The sequence below is a fragment of the Centroberyx gerrardi genome, chromosome 11 (assembly GCF_048128805.1).
Source record: "Centroberyx gerrardi isolate f3 chromosome 11, fCenGer3.hap1.cur.20231027, whole genome shotgun sequence".
Lineage (NCBI taxonomy): Eukaryota > Metazoa > Chordata > Actinopteri > Beryciformes > Berycidae > Centroberyx > Centroberyx gerrardi.
The window spans coordinates 28,406,990-28,419,087 of NC_136007.1; the positions used below are offsets into that span (position 1 = coordinate 28,406,990).

Genomic DNA, 12,098 nt, shown 5'->3' on the forward strand with positions numbered 1-12,098 from the left:
AACAGAGAGAGAGGAAGAGAGAGTTAGAGATTTACTATCAGCTGTACAAAATGATCGATCTTTGAAAGTGCAAGAAAATGTATTCGTTATCATCGTACAAGGGGGAACATACCATTGCTCTCATCAGAGTCAGTAGCTGTGTCACTCAGTGTTTGGCGCATTTGGTTATATTTAATCTCCACCTCCTGAAAGCAGATCATTATATCAAATCCATCCATTGATCCAGAGATTGGGACAAGTGAAGCTAAGTGTACACATTGCTCTTTTAATGTCTTTACCACAAATTTTCATTATTCATATCATGCGATTGATTTATGTCATGCTCTTGGTGGGAAAGCCTACCTGGAAAAGAGTAAAGCAGATGTAAACAGAGACAAACTCAACTGATCTTTGGACAAAACATTTCAAATATACACCAAAACTATCCTTCGATGTCGTCAAGTGATGAGCAGAACTGCAGGCCAAATTGCCCAAGAAGGTCCAAATAAAAGGATACAGCAACTGGATTTAAGGGAACATCCATGATGTTGATCCATGACGTTAGCTAATGTTAGCAGTCAGCTACTTCATGTTGTTAACGTTGTATTTATCTCCAACTAGGTTGAATTCTTATTAATTGTAAGCATTAACTAATTTTTTTTAATCTTTAGTATTAGTAATATGCTAACATTATGCTTCATATCCTTCGTGTCACTTCTTTAACAGTAAAATTGTTAGCTGTGTCTGCTTGTTAATTTTAGTCTTTAGTTGGTTAAAAGTACTACTGTTAAAACTAGTTGTTGGCTACAACTACAACATTCAACCAAGTGGTTTTGGAGATAAATATAACATCAACTGAAGCAGTTGACTGCCAACATATTAGCTAACAATGGGATCCACATCGTAGCTGTTCCCTTGAATTCAGTTGCTGCAATCTTTACTTTGGACCTTCTCCAGCTCTGCTCATTTCTCCACGATATCAAAGAATAATTTAAACTTTTTGTCCTGTTGAGTTTGCCTCTCTGCCTCTTTTCTGTCTTCCAGGTAAGGTTTCCCACCCTAAGTATGATGTAAATCAAATATGGCCACACCAGGTGAATAGTGAATGATCCCAGTAAGTTACAGCAAGTGTGGTTTGAAAAATATTTAAAAAATAGTATTCCTTAACAACCCACATCACTAATTCATTTTCATATTATGTGGGACTGTTACAGCTTGTAGCTATCAACAAACAGATGTGGAATGTGACAAAAACAGCTACGTTTACATGCACACTATAATATTCCCTTAATTTTTAAGATAGTTGTGCATTCTCTTCATTAGCTGGTGTATGGAAATGACATATCCTGTTTACAATAACTTGGATAAGCTTGTATCTCAGCTATGAGAAACCTGGAAAAGGTACCTGGCATATTCTGATATTATGGGGATACTGACACATTTAAACATGTTATACCATTTACTCTTGGTTACTGGTGGGTACACTGATAAAGGGATATTTGAGAGCGGGTAATAAACATCCTATCCAGAATACGACATTAAATGCGATATGAGCCAGTATCCAGAATACTGTGTGCATGTACACATTGCCATTGACTTTGGAAACCAAACTGCCTGTCGGTGAGGCCTGCAGTACCTTCAGATGCTGCAGGCTGGCCTGTAGGAGGCGCAGGTGGGTCATGAGCTGCCGGTTGAGGTTGGGGCCGCCACCCCCTGTCTGCGAGGAGGAGGAGGACAGCAGCTTCTTCAGGTCGATTCCCACATCACCTCCTACTCCCCCGTCGTCATCAGTGCTGCTCTCTTCAGAGCCACCGCCGAAGTCCAGAACCACAAAACTACCTGGATGGAGAGGCAGAATGGGTAGAATGGGGAGACGGAAAGACCTGAATGATGCACAGAGAACAATTCTGGACTACTGATCTCTCTCATGCTCTCACGCTCATTGTTGCAATCAACATTGATGCAACCAAATGTCATATTGGGAAACACCACTATTGCCAATAATTGGGTATAACTTTCATTATACTATTTATGTTACTTTTTTACATCCCCTCACCGTTGCTTTCAGTCGTCTCAAACAGCCCTATGTGTCCGGATGGGAGCTCGGGGTCGTCTTTCTCTAAACTCTTCCCGGATGCTCGGCTCTCATCGAACACGGCAGAGGGCCCCTCGGGGCTCCCGGGGGAGGAGGAGGCCCTCAGCAGACACCCGGGGGCCCCGCTCCTCCTCTGCTTCATCTCTTCCGTCTCCTCTTTCTCCTCCTCCTCTCTGCTTACCATGTGGTTAAGAAGGACCTGCTTCAGCATCGCCACTGGGAAAGAGAGGAAACAGAAAAATCATTTATCACCATATAGTGTCAATATTCAAGTCCAATGTTTTGGGCCGATATTTGCCTTTTATTAAAAATCAGATATCAGCATAACAGGGAACCTACGTGTCCTGAGAGCTTCTTCGGCTGTGGAGGGGGGAATGCCGAAAGCGCTGTTCTCTTGGTTTTCGATGGCGATGCCCTGGCGCGACCTTTCCTGCAGGAAGGGCAGTCTGTCCACCAGCTGCCCGTCCAGGAAGGCCTCGAGTTCCTCTTCGTCCACCTCTTCCTCTAACTCCTCTTCCTCCCGTCTGTCTGCCAGGGTCGGCTCCTCTTCCTCGATGCCCTCGAAGGGGTTGATACTCGTCGTTGGAGTTTGAAGGCCCAGAGAAGAGGCGGTGTCTTTATCTGGGACGCATGAAGATTGGTGTTACAACCAATATGATATTACAATCGATAACCACGCCGGATCAGCTTCATCTCAATACAGTTGAGCCAATGAGATCATTGTTTGCAGCAACACTAATGCATTATGGACTGTTTAAGAATGCAAAGATGAAGGTCAACCCTTTCACCACCATTCTAACTGTGCCAAGAACTCTTTCAGTCTGTCTCCCTTGAAGACTAATGTCCTTTGCTTATTTACAAAGATTCCTTGGAGGGAGGGTAGCTAACTTTTCAAGATAAGTTAGTTCAGTTTTACATCAGTCTGGTCTAACTAGAGAATTACCAGTCAAGACATAAATACATCCTGAACTAGTCATTAGTATTTATACAGTAGTGGACAGTGTACACAGAACTCTCAAGACTTATTTCTGCTGACTGTCCCTAAGGTTCGGGACAAAGATTTGTGAGAAAGCCGTCATGATCTCTGCTCCATATGTGCAAAGCAAGTCACAGAAAAACTTGAAAGTTAAAGATGTAGCACCTGCAGATGGGGAAAAAAAACAAACAAAATTGATGCAGTCCTTTAACTGGAGCTACCTGGAGACTGGATAGTCCCAGTTGATGTGCAGTGAGGATCTTTGCTCGGCTTGGGCATCCCAGGGTTGATGATCTCAATAGCATCCCGCTCAGCACTGAAACACACACACACACACACACACACACGTATATTAGAAACCAGGACAAAGTGAAACAACACTAGACAACAACCAAAGTGCCCGCATCGGTGAACTCACTCAGTCTGAGCTAGAGGTATGATGTTGTTGTGTGGTTTGGCCTTCATGGCGTCAGCACACTGTGTGATCAGACACTGCCACCTGGATGAATGGAGGTCACACAGCAGGATGAGAAAAAGGAAACGAATGAAACATTGCAGCGCTGCACCTTTGTGGAAGCAGACTTACGTTCTCTGATCCGACACCGTCTGAGCCATCAGCTCGTAGATCTGAGCCCCGTTGTCCGACATGGATAGCACGAAGAAAGACTTGTTGTCTGAGGAGGACAAAATGGATTTAGGATAGGAAATAGGATTTATACAACACACAAAAAAAACAATCACCCCATACACCATACAAAGAATCATTCAGAAAAGGAGTCAATACAGTAAAGTTCCTCATCAGTACAAAATACCAAATTGAGAATATTTTTAATGACTGTAGTTCCTACCGGTGGCCACTGAGCGAACCAAGACGGTGTTGAGCTTGATGATGGGGCTGAAGATGTGCTTGGTGTCGGCGGTGCCGGCCAGATTCTTGCTGTGGCATTTGAGGACCAGACGCTCATCCTGCTTCTGCAGTAAAACCAGAATGTCCTCCAGGAGGATTGTGTACAGCTCTGAAGCGAAGAGACATGATACCGGTGCATCATTACAAGACATTGGTGATGTTGAGTATGTGTGTGTGTGCATGTGGGGGGGGGGGGAGTATTGTACATCATGTGACTTGCTGTATTTTAAGGTTAGAGGTTTTCAATGTGTTTTGAGCAACCCTTTTTAAAAAGCAGTTGCATATTCTAGAAATTTGTGCATTTAGGTCATTTGCAGTCGCTCAAATACAATAGTTTGTAGGCTTCACGAAAAAGATCTTATTTCTTATAAATATTTGCCTATTTGCAACCATGATAGGCTGATCTACCATTCATGTAGGAATTATGACAGAGATTTAATTAAGATTAGATAAGATTAGATGAAATTTGAATGATGTCAGGAGGGTAAATGGGCCATTGCCGCAGTGGAGAATAGGCTATAAATAAGAATTGAGTGCTGCAAATAATACAAATAATTACATCAAAAGAATAATATAATAACTAGATAAATAAAGATAGCGTCAATGTTGGGCAGTAACATAAAACATGTAATGAGATTATAGTAATTTGATTTTTAAAAAACTGGGAAACCTGTTTGAGGGGAAAAGACCTTTTGATTGTGAGATTGTAGACACTAACACAATTTCACACAAATATCCGAATAACACAAGCTGTATATTAAAATACATTGTCCATTTAACTTCAAATTCTATACATTTTGAAGACAAAGTAACAGAGTAATCACATTATGTTGCAGATGGGCAATTAATTGAGCGATTAATTCTACATTTTATTGATCGATCCTATGGAAACTTCTATTCAATAAATTACATTATAACAAACAATGTAATAGTAATCCCTTGTATAGTAATACAAATGTGTGTGTGGTGTGTGTGTGTGTGTGTGTGCATATACCGATTGTCTTGTCTTTATTGACCTTCCAAGAGAGTGGTCCCTCATGCACCATCTTCCTCTTGGTCAGGTCCAGATTCTGTAGGACAAGGAATTTGATCATGTCAGTACAATGCACAGTTCATATTTATTAATAACCATAAAATCTTGTTATCTCTCATGATTGGAAATTGGCGTGTAGTGTATATAATAAAGAATTGTAATGCATTTGGAACCACTATGGTGCAGACTGTTTGTTTTTCCATTTTATTTGCTGCACCAGGGAAAACCTTTGTGTTGAGCTCATGGGCATTTGTCTTTCAGAGGGTCAGGGACGAAAGACAGGTATTTTCCTTACCTTGAACTCCAAGATCATGGGGTTTTCACTCTGTTTGAGCGAGGAGAGGTCTAACCTTCTCTGATATTCCACTAGCCTCTGTTGAGAAAGCAACACGCCCAATTATCAACTGCTTTTCCAACATGATGGTGTTGGAAGATCATAGGCATACAGGCACTAGGGTTCGACTAATATGGGGTTTTAAAGGCCAGTACAGATACTTTTGGACTGAAGCTGCCAGTATTTTGTACTGATAGTCAGTGTGAATATCCTCAGGGTTTTGGGTTTGGATTTTTGAAGGCCAGTGTCAGTACCAATGTGTTTGGATGTTGTGCCAATATTCAATATCTTTCAATTTGACCATTTTCAAGCCAATGGATTACACAGAATTGCAAGTATTCAGTGCTTTCCTCAAAAGGCAAGACACATTCATGCATCCATTAAAATGTTGCATTAGAGTCAATTCAGGTTAAGGGCTTCCCATAGACAACCAGTGTAGTATTGATCACTTCTACAGTAAATATGTAAAATATTGGCCTAATATATGAGCAAACCTATATATTGGTCTAACGGGTATATGTTTTACTATGATGCTAATGTATGTACCTGTTTGTTCTCAGCCTCCTTGACAGCCTGGTTGACGTGGTTGAGGATCTTTCTGCAGCATTCTCCTGCTTTTTTCACCTTTTCCCTCTCCTCAGCATCCTCTGTGGCGAGATAACAAACACGCATCACCAAAAGCTACAGTACTTGACAATCAACCAACAATCTGTTGTTCTCTTCAGTGAGTCATCCAATGCATTAACAACAACATCATCTAACTTTACCTGTGTACTTGGCTATACTCTCCAGCAGCAGTGGGTATTTGGTCAGTCTCTGCACCTCTACTGGAATGATGTCCTTTAGCTGCAGCCTGCGACACAGACGGTTACTCTCAGCTTCCTGAAGGATGAGAACGACAATAAGTAGGGTCATCAGCATCCAGAACCTCTGTAGGGACTCAAGGTCCGGTGTCCTGCAGGTTTTTGTTTCTCCCTGGTGGTTAATAAGCTACACCTGGTCTGCATCTACCTGACACCGGGTGTGGCTCATTAGCTATCAGGGAGGAACTAAAAGCTGCAGTTTCAGACCTCGAGGACCAAAATTGAGTACTTCGGCTCTATAGTATCCTTGTTATCTAAAATATACTGTAGATACATGGGGATATAGAAGTTCCCTATCAATTGAATCCAGGGGATATAACACATGAATATAGGACTATATTATCATGCCCTGTGTTGGGTGGTAAGCATGTATAATGTATTGCTGCTTTCAGGGAACTGGGGTTACATGCATAACCCAAGCACATGCTGAAAGTAGATTGTAGTGTATTGTATAGTATGCTGACCTGCATGAAGGAGGTGAACCTCTGGTCTTTCTTCTGCCTGGTCTTGATGAGTTCCAGTGCAGAGGGCTGGTTACTACAGAAGGTTCCTACTGCCCTCTTGATCTTCTCCTCTTCCTCACTGCTGAACTGGAGTCAACAAACACACACACACACACACACACACACACATTACAAATACATTTGCATATTAGGCATTTAGCAGATGTTTTTATCCAGAGCACCTTACTATGAGTGGTTTGCAAGGGTCAGAGCTACAGCACCCTGACAACGTAGGTATTATGTTTTTTCCATCTGATCTGCCTCCTGCATCGATTGAAGCCGGTCTTACCCATGCCAGGAGATCATCTCCAATCTGACCGATCACCGACGTCTCACTCCTCTTCCTGATTGCAGTCATTTGCTCCGTAATAGAAACTGTGGGGCACAGGGAGAAGAAACTCTGAAATACAAACTATGTCTCATATCTCATTGTCACTGCTAATTCACATCTTTGCCCTTAATGTTTTTAAGGGCTTAGCTTGTGCACGTCAGTTTTCCTAAGAGCAATAAAAGTTTCATTCATTCATTCACTCATTCATTCATTCAGTGGCAAGAATGTTAGTTACCCTTTATTTGAAATGTACTGTGATGTGTTGCAAGCAGATTATAAACCCATCAGAAGCATAGACAAACCTTTCTTACAATATAACTATCAAGACAAGCGTCAGAAATTTACATTCGATTTAACATCATGTCATTAACTATACAGTTGCCCCTATTTTCTTTTTGCATTTTTTGTGTTTATTATATCATACTCACAATATGTTTTAATGCACGCATGATGCCTTATAATGCCTTATGAGCACCACTTCTCTTATGATGCCTCACCTACAGTCATTCCTTGATGATGACTGTTGCCTTGGCCAGGAGTTGATGTCAGACGGTGCCCAACATTCCTCAAGTGTTTCAACCCTTAATCGTAACACTCTCCAGCTGCGTAACTCGTCAGCAGCGGTGGCTAAATTTCCTCGTGGCTTCCAGCATAACCCCCCCCCCCCCCCCCCCCCCCCCCCCAACCTACGTACTGCTGTTCTTCCTTTCCCTGTCATTCACCTACCATCACAAATGTAATGGTAGGTGTTGGCTTTGCTGTGGCTTGATGCTTCCTTCACCTTTCTTGCTCCAGAGTGTCCGCAAACACAGCTAGCACTTTGTCATGGTACCTCTCTTGCTGAGAGCTTGCAAAGTGGGTCTTCCCTCATTCCCCACTTACGCCTGTGCCTACCTCGCTGGAGTTGGAAGGGCATCAACAGGAAGGATATTCGGAATGGCTCCAGCTTCCATAGGTCAACCCACGTGATCATTATCTTTTCTCTTGAGATCCAAGCTCAATGACTCTTGACCTCATTCCCTCCTCAGCTCCTACATGTTTCTCACTTCAGCCTGGACCATGGCTCTCTCCGGATTTAGCCACCATGTTGTAAAGTTAGTGGATCTGAACTGTAGCTTGATGCCTCTGAAATAGCTGGTGATCACTGCCTTCATGTGGTACTCAAAGTTAAGTTACCTAATGTCAAACTGCTCTCACTTTTGGAAAACTAGATACTGTGAAAACATATTAATTCTGCTGCTTACATTGAAAAGACTGTGGTTTAGAGCTTTATAGAGCTGTTTCATAGTTGCCTACGTATGACCCATGGAAGATTTATGTTTGGATATTTTGTTAGTTATGATTATGATTATCTGACCACACTTCATTTAAAGATTATTTTTATTGTATTTGTGCTGTATTGGATAGTGTAGAGACAGAATAACATGCAGCAGTAGGTCAAAAGTTTTGATCGGGATATATAATGTTGCGAATGCAACTGAATTGTTGAATTATATGATTTGCGTAGCATGTGTGAATGAGATTACCATGCAGGTGAATGATCTCCTCCAGGTTGGTGAAGATGTGTTTGATGTCTTCTGGAGGGAGGATACCGTCTCTGTTCAGCCTCTGGTAGAAAACACAGTCCAACACCTTCAGCATCCGCAGGTGGGCACGCTCAGTGTAGAGCAGCTCTAAGGGCGGACACACACACAAACACACACACACACACACACAATTGGTTTGTTCTGGTCAATATTGCAAATCACAATCCCAAACAATTCTGATTGGGAAAATTATTACAATATATGATTACAAACATGGTTTAAGAAAGAATCCAAAGTAATGATCCAACTTTCAGTGTAACTTGATGCCATATCTAACTAACACATTCTGAAATGTGTGAAATGTTGGTGACTCACCGTTGATGACTTCCTGCCTCTTGATTTCCTGTGGCGTCAGGCTTGCCAGGACCCCTCGGCTGACCAGACGCTGCCAGTTCAGAGGGTCTTCTTCACGTTCGACCTCTGTTCCCTGGTCGTCTTCACTCTGGACATCAGCTGAACTCACCACACTCTGCCCATCCATCCTACTGCCGAGAGAGAGGAAGTAATTAAAACGTCAAGGAAGAAGAAGTAAGTAAGTAGAAGTGGGAATTTAGCCTGGACAACTGGGGTACCACTTCTACTTTTGTGATAAGTCAGGACCGTAACTTTCCCTTATCTCTAGGATGACTTCACAAAATATGTTATTATTACCATTATTATTGTTGCTTTCATAATAATAATAATAATAATAATGATACACAAAATTACTTGTTACATTCCCTCACTTTATGAGGATGGAGGGGTGATAAATAGCAGGCAAACAAAACCCTCTACATACCTGCCAGTCTCCTGATCGTCCTCCTGTAACTGGTCCAGGGTGGAGGGGCTGAAGTCAAACTGGGTGCTGGTCGGGGTGGTGACGCCGTCCTGATGGTCAGCAGGCTGGAGACCCTCGCCCAGTCTGGGCTGGACGGCGGTTGGAGTGAAACCTGCAGAGGAAAGAAGAGGACAGTAAAATAAGGAGGAAATGTAAGGAAGAACTGTAAATATATGATAAATAAGAAAAATAATTACAATGTTCCTATACTGATAATAGTGAGTTAATAGTAACCTTATTGTACTTTTTATCTCCTATGATATCACTATAATATTTCTATAGGGACTTAAAGTGTGTCTGTGGTACTCAATAGTGAGTTTATAGTGACTTTTTTGACAGTATTCTTTAAGATTACTTTAGTACTTATTTAACTGGGAACAGATAAAATAGTGTGTTTAAAAGTGTGTCTGTTGGGGGGAGTGTGTGTGTGTGTGTGTGTGTGTGGGGGGGGGTCTTACTGGAGTCAGAGTCTTGTCCACTGGTGTCAGAGGCCTGGCCACTGGGGGCGCTGTGTGGAGGGGAGGCGGCAGAGGGCAAGAAGTGGGCACTGGCGTCGGAGCCCTCGCTGGACTGGCTTCCCCGCATTCGACCGGAGTTAGACGAAGAAGAAGAAGAGTCGGGGTGCTCGGGGATGCCGAAGGCCGGCTGAGAGAGCTGCTTCGGCGACCGCTGCTTGTTCAGCTCCATGGCCTTGCTGACTGCAAGCAAACCCACAAACACATACACAAAGAGGGAGGGACGAGCAAACACAGCAATACACATACATCAATGACGCGTACATACACACACGCTCAGATATACACATCGGATGTCGTCCAGTCAGCGTTGTGGTTCCTCCCTGACTGCAGCTAGTAAATATGTTTTTATTATTATTATTTGGCCAGAGAAATCATTCCAGTGTGGTGTAGAGGGATTTTACAGCTTCAGGGTGTCAGTGTGTAAGACCTGCAATGAATCCTGTCTCACCCAGCCTTAAGGAGCTGCTAATCTACCTAGATGTAAAAGAATTTCATTAGTAAGGAGATTTTTCCATCCTAACGAGAATACCATCTGGGGAAAACACTGTATTACTGTAATAGTTTAGGATTTTTGGGGGCATATAACTTTAGCTCACTGCTAACTAGGGATGGGACGATCATATCTCATGATGGGGTTCATGGTTCGATACAACCACAATGTAATAAATAAAACTTTAGTGACAACAAAAAATTCTGTTTATTTCTGAGCCACAAATCTTTCTAGCGTTGGCATTGGCTTGCTAGAATGTAAACAACAATTTAAAACTGTCATTACAAAGTGACAATAATATAATTTGGACAGAGAGCTTGTGAAATGGTCAAGCCGTCTCATTTGTGATTACTACAGCAGAATAACATGGAGCTAATATCACAATTCATTTTTCTGCCCCACAATACGTATTGTCAAATTTTTGTATTGCAATATATTGAATTCTGATATATCGTCCCATCCCTACTGCTAACTGTATTAGGGTAAACAAGTATTGTTAGCTTGCTAGCCTAACTATCTTATCACAGCTTGACAAATAGTAAAACACAGCTTTTAATTATGAATTATTATTATTATTAATATTATTAATAATGAATTATCTCTCAACTATCTACTCACTTGAAGTGGAATCCACTCTGCTGGGTCGGCGAGGCTGACCCAGGAGGTTTGGAAAGCGAGGCTTCTTCACCTTCTCTTCCCCCTCCTTCTCAGGCTTGATGCTCTTCTGCTTGTGCAAATGACATTCCATTTCATTTCTTAGGATTTCTTGAAGTGCATTGTGATGCATTGCAAGCAGATTATAAACCATTAGAAGTCCACATAATCATTCTCTTACATATAATCATCAGACAATATCATATGCTCACAATGTGATTCTAATGCACTTATGTCCTATAATGCCTTATGAGCAACCTTCAAGTAAGGTGTTACAGAATATTTCACTTAGTCCAGAGTTGCATAAAGATAGACCTAGTCTTAGACTTAAATGTGACCTTAAGTCAAACTTGCTATAGACACTTATATTTACCCGTTCCTACTACTTCTTGATTGTTGTAGATCTCTAATGTGTTGTTTCTGTCTCTAAAGACTTGTTCTCTTCTTCAGGTCTTTCCAAAAAACAGAGATTTGCTGTCTTTTATGAAACAGCTTCAGTATTTAAACTTCCCACTCTGACAGTTAGGCCGACTCGTTGCCATAACAACAAAGTTCTTAACTCAAGATTAGCCAGGGGGAAGGTGGCTATCTTTCCTACCTCAAAATAAGTCAGTCGTAATATTTAAGTAACAGGCAATCTTAATTAGCCTAGTCCAACCTGAGAATCTAAGACCAGTCTAAGGCTTAGACTAGTCTTAAACTAGCTTTATGCAACTGGCCCCTGCTGTATGTTTGCTTGCGTGTTCATCGCGTGTGTATGAGTGTGTGTGTGTATTTCTAAAGCGGGACCATACCTTGATCTTGGGCAGGAAGTTAATGCGGACTCGTTTAGGTTCGAGGCTGCGAGTCTCCTTCACTTTCACCCCAAGGTGCTTCATGTAGGTGAGGATCACATACTGCGTTGTTGTGCTGCAACAAAGCAAAGTTTCATAGATACAACAGCAAAATATTAATACAAATAATGAAATTACTTACTTACTTTATGTCTTATCCTTTTATTTTTACGATTATA

At 41.8% G+C, this 12,098-nt stretch overlaps 2 protein-coding genes across 2 annotated transcripts in view; one reads left to right on the top strand and one right to left on the bottom strand.

The window, feature by feature from the left end:
* rcc1l (RCC1 like) overlaps positions 1-12,098 on the top strand; it is a 125,523-nt gene that overhangs the window by 71,316 nt on the left and 42,109 nt on the right. The window lies entirely within an intron of this gene.
* Positions 1-12,098, bottom strand: part of arhgef12b (Rho guanine nucleotide exchange factor (GEF) 12b) — a 37,748-nt gene that overhangs the window by 2,888 nt on the left and 22,762 nt on the right. Inside the window, exons 18-37 of the mRNA XM_078286563.1 lie at positions 11,881-11,995; positions 11,051-11,156; positions 9,883-10,122; positions 9,386-9,536; positions 8,923-9,092; positions 8,548-8,694; positions 6,980-7,065; positions 6,652-6,777; positions 6,092-6,206; positions 5,871-5,971; positions 5,286-5,363; positions 4,952-5,027; positions 3,899-4,066; positions 3,637-3,724; positions 3,469-3,549; positions 3,272-3,366; positions 2,414-2,695; positions 2,036-2,290; positions 1,616-1,818; positions 113-185 (exon numbers count right to left, since the gene is read on the bottom strand). Of these exons, the coding sequence (XP_078142689.1) occupies positions 113-185; positions 1,616-1,818; positions 2,036-2,290; positions 2,414-2,695; positions 3,272-3,366; positions 3,469-3,549; positions 3,637-3,724; positions 3,899-4,066; positions 4,952-5,027; positions 5,286-5,363; positions 5,871-5,971; positions 6,092-6,206; positions 6,652-6,777; positions 6,980-7,065; positions 8,548-8,694; positions 8,923-9,092; positions 9,386-9,536; positions 9,883-10,122; positions 11,051-11,156; positions 11,881-11,995 (2,756 nt within the window). The remainder of the gene's footprint in view (positions 1-112; positions 186-1,615; positions 1,819-2,035; positions 2,291-2,413; positions 2,696-3,271; positions 3,367-3,468; positions 3,550-3,636; positions 3,725-3,898; positions 4,067-4,951; positions 5,028-5,285; positions 5,364-5,870; positions 5,972-6,091; positions 6,207-6,651; positions 6,778-6,979; positions 7,066-8,547; positions 8,695-8,922; positions 9,093-9,385; positions 9,537-9,882; positions 10,123-11,050; positions 11,157-11,880; positions 11,996-12,098) is intronic.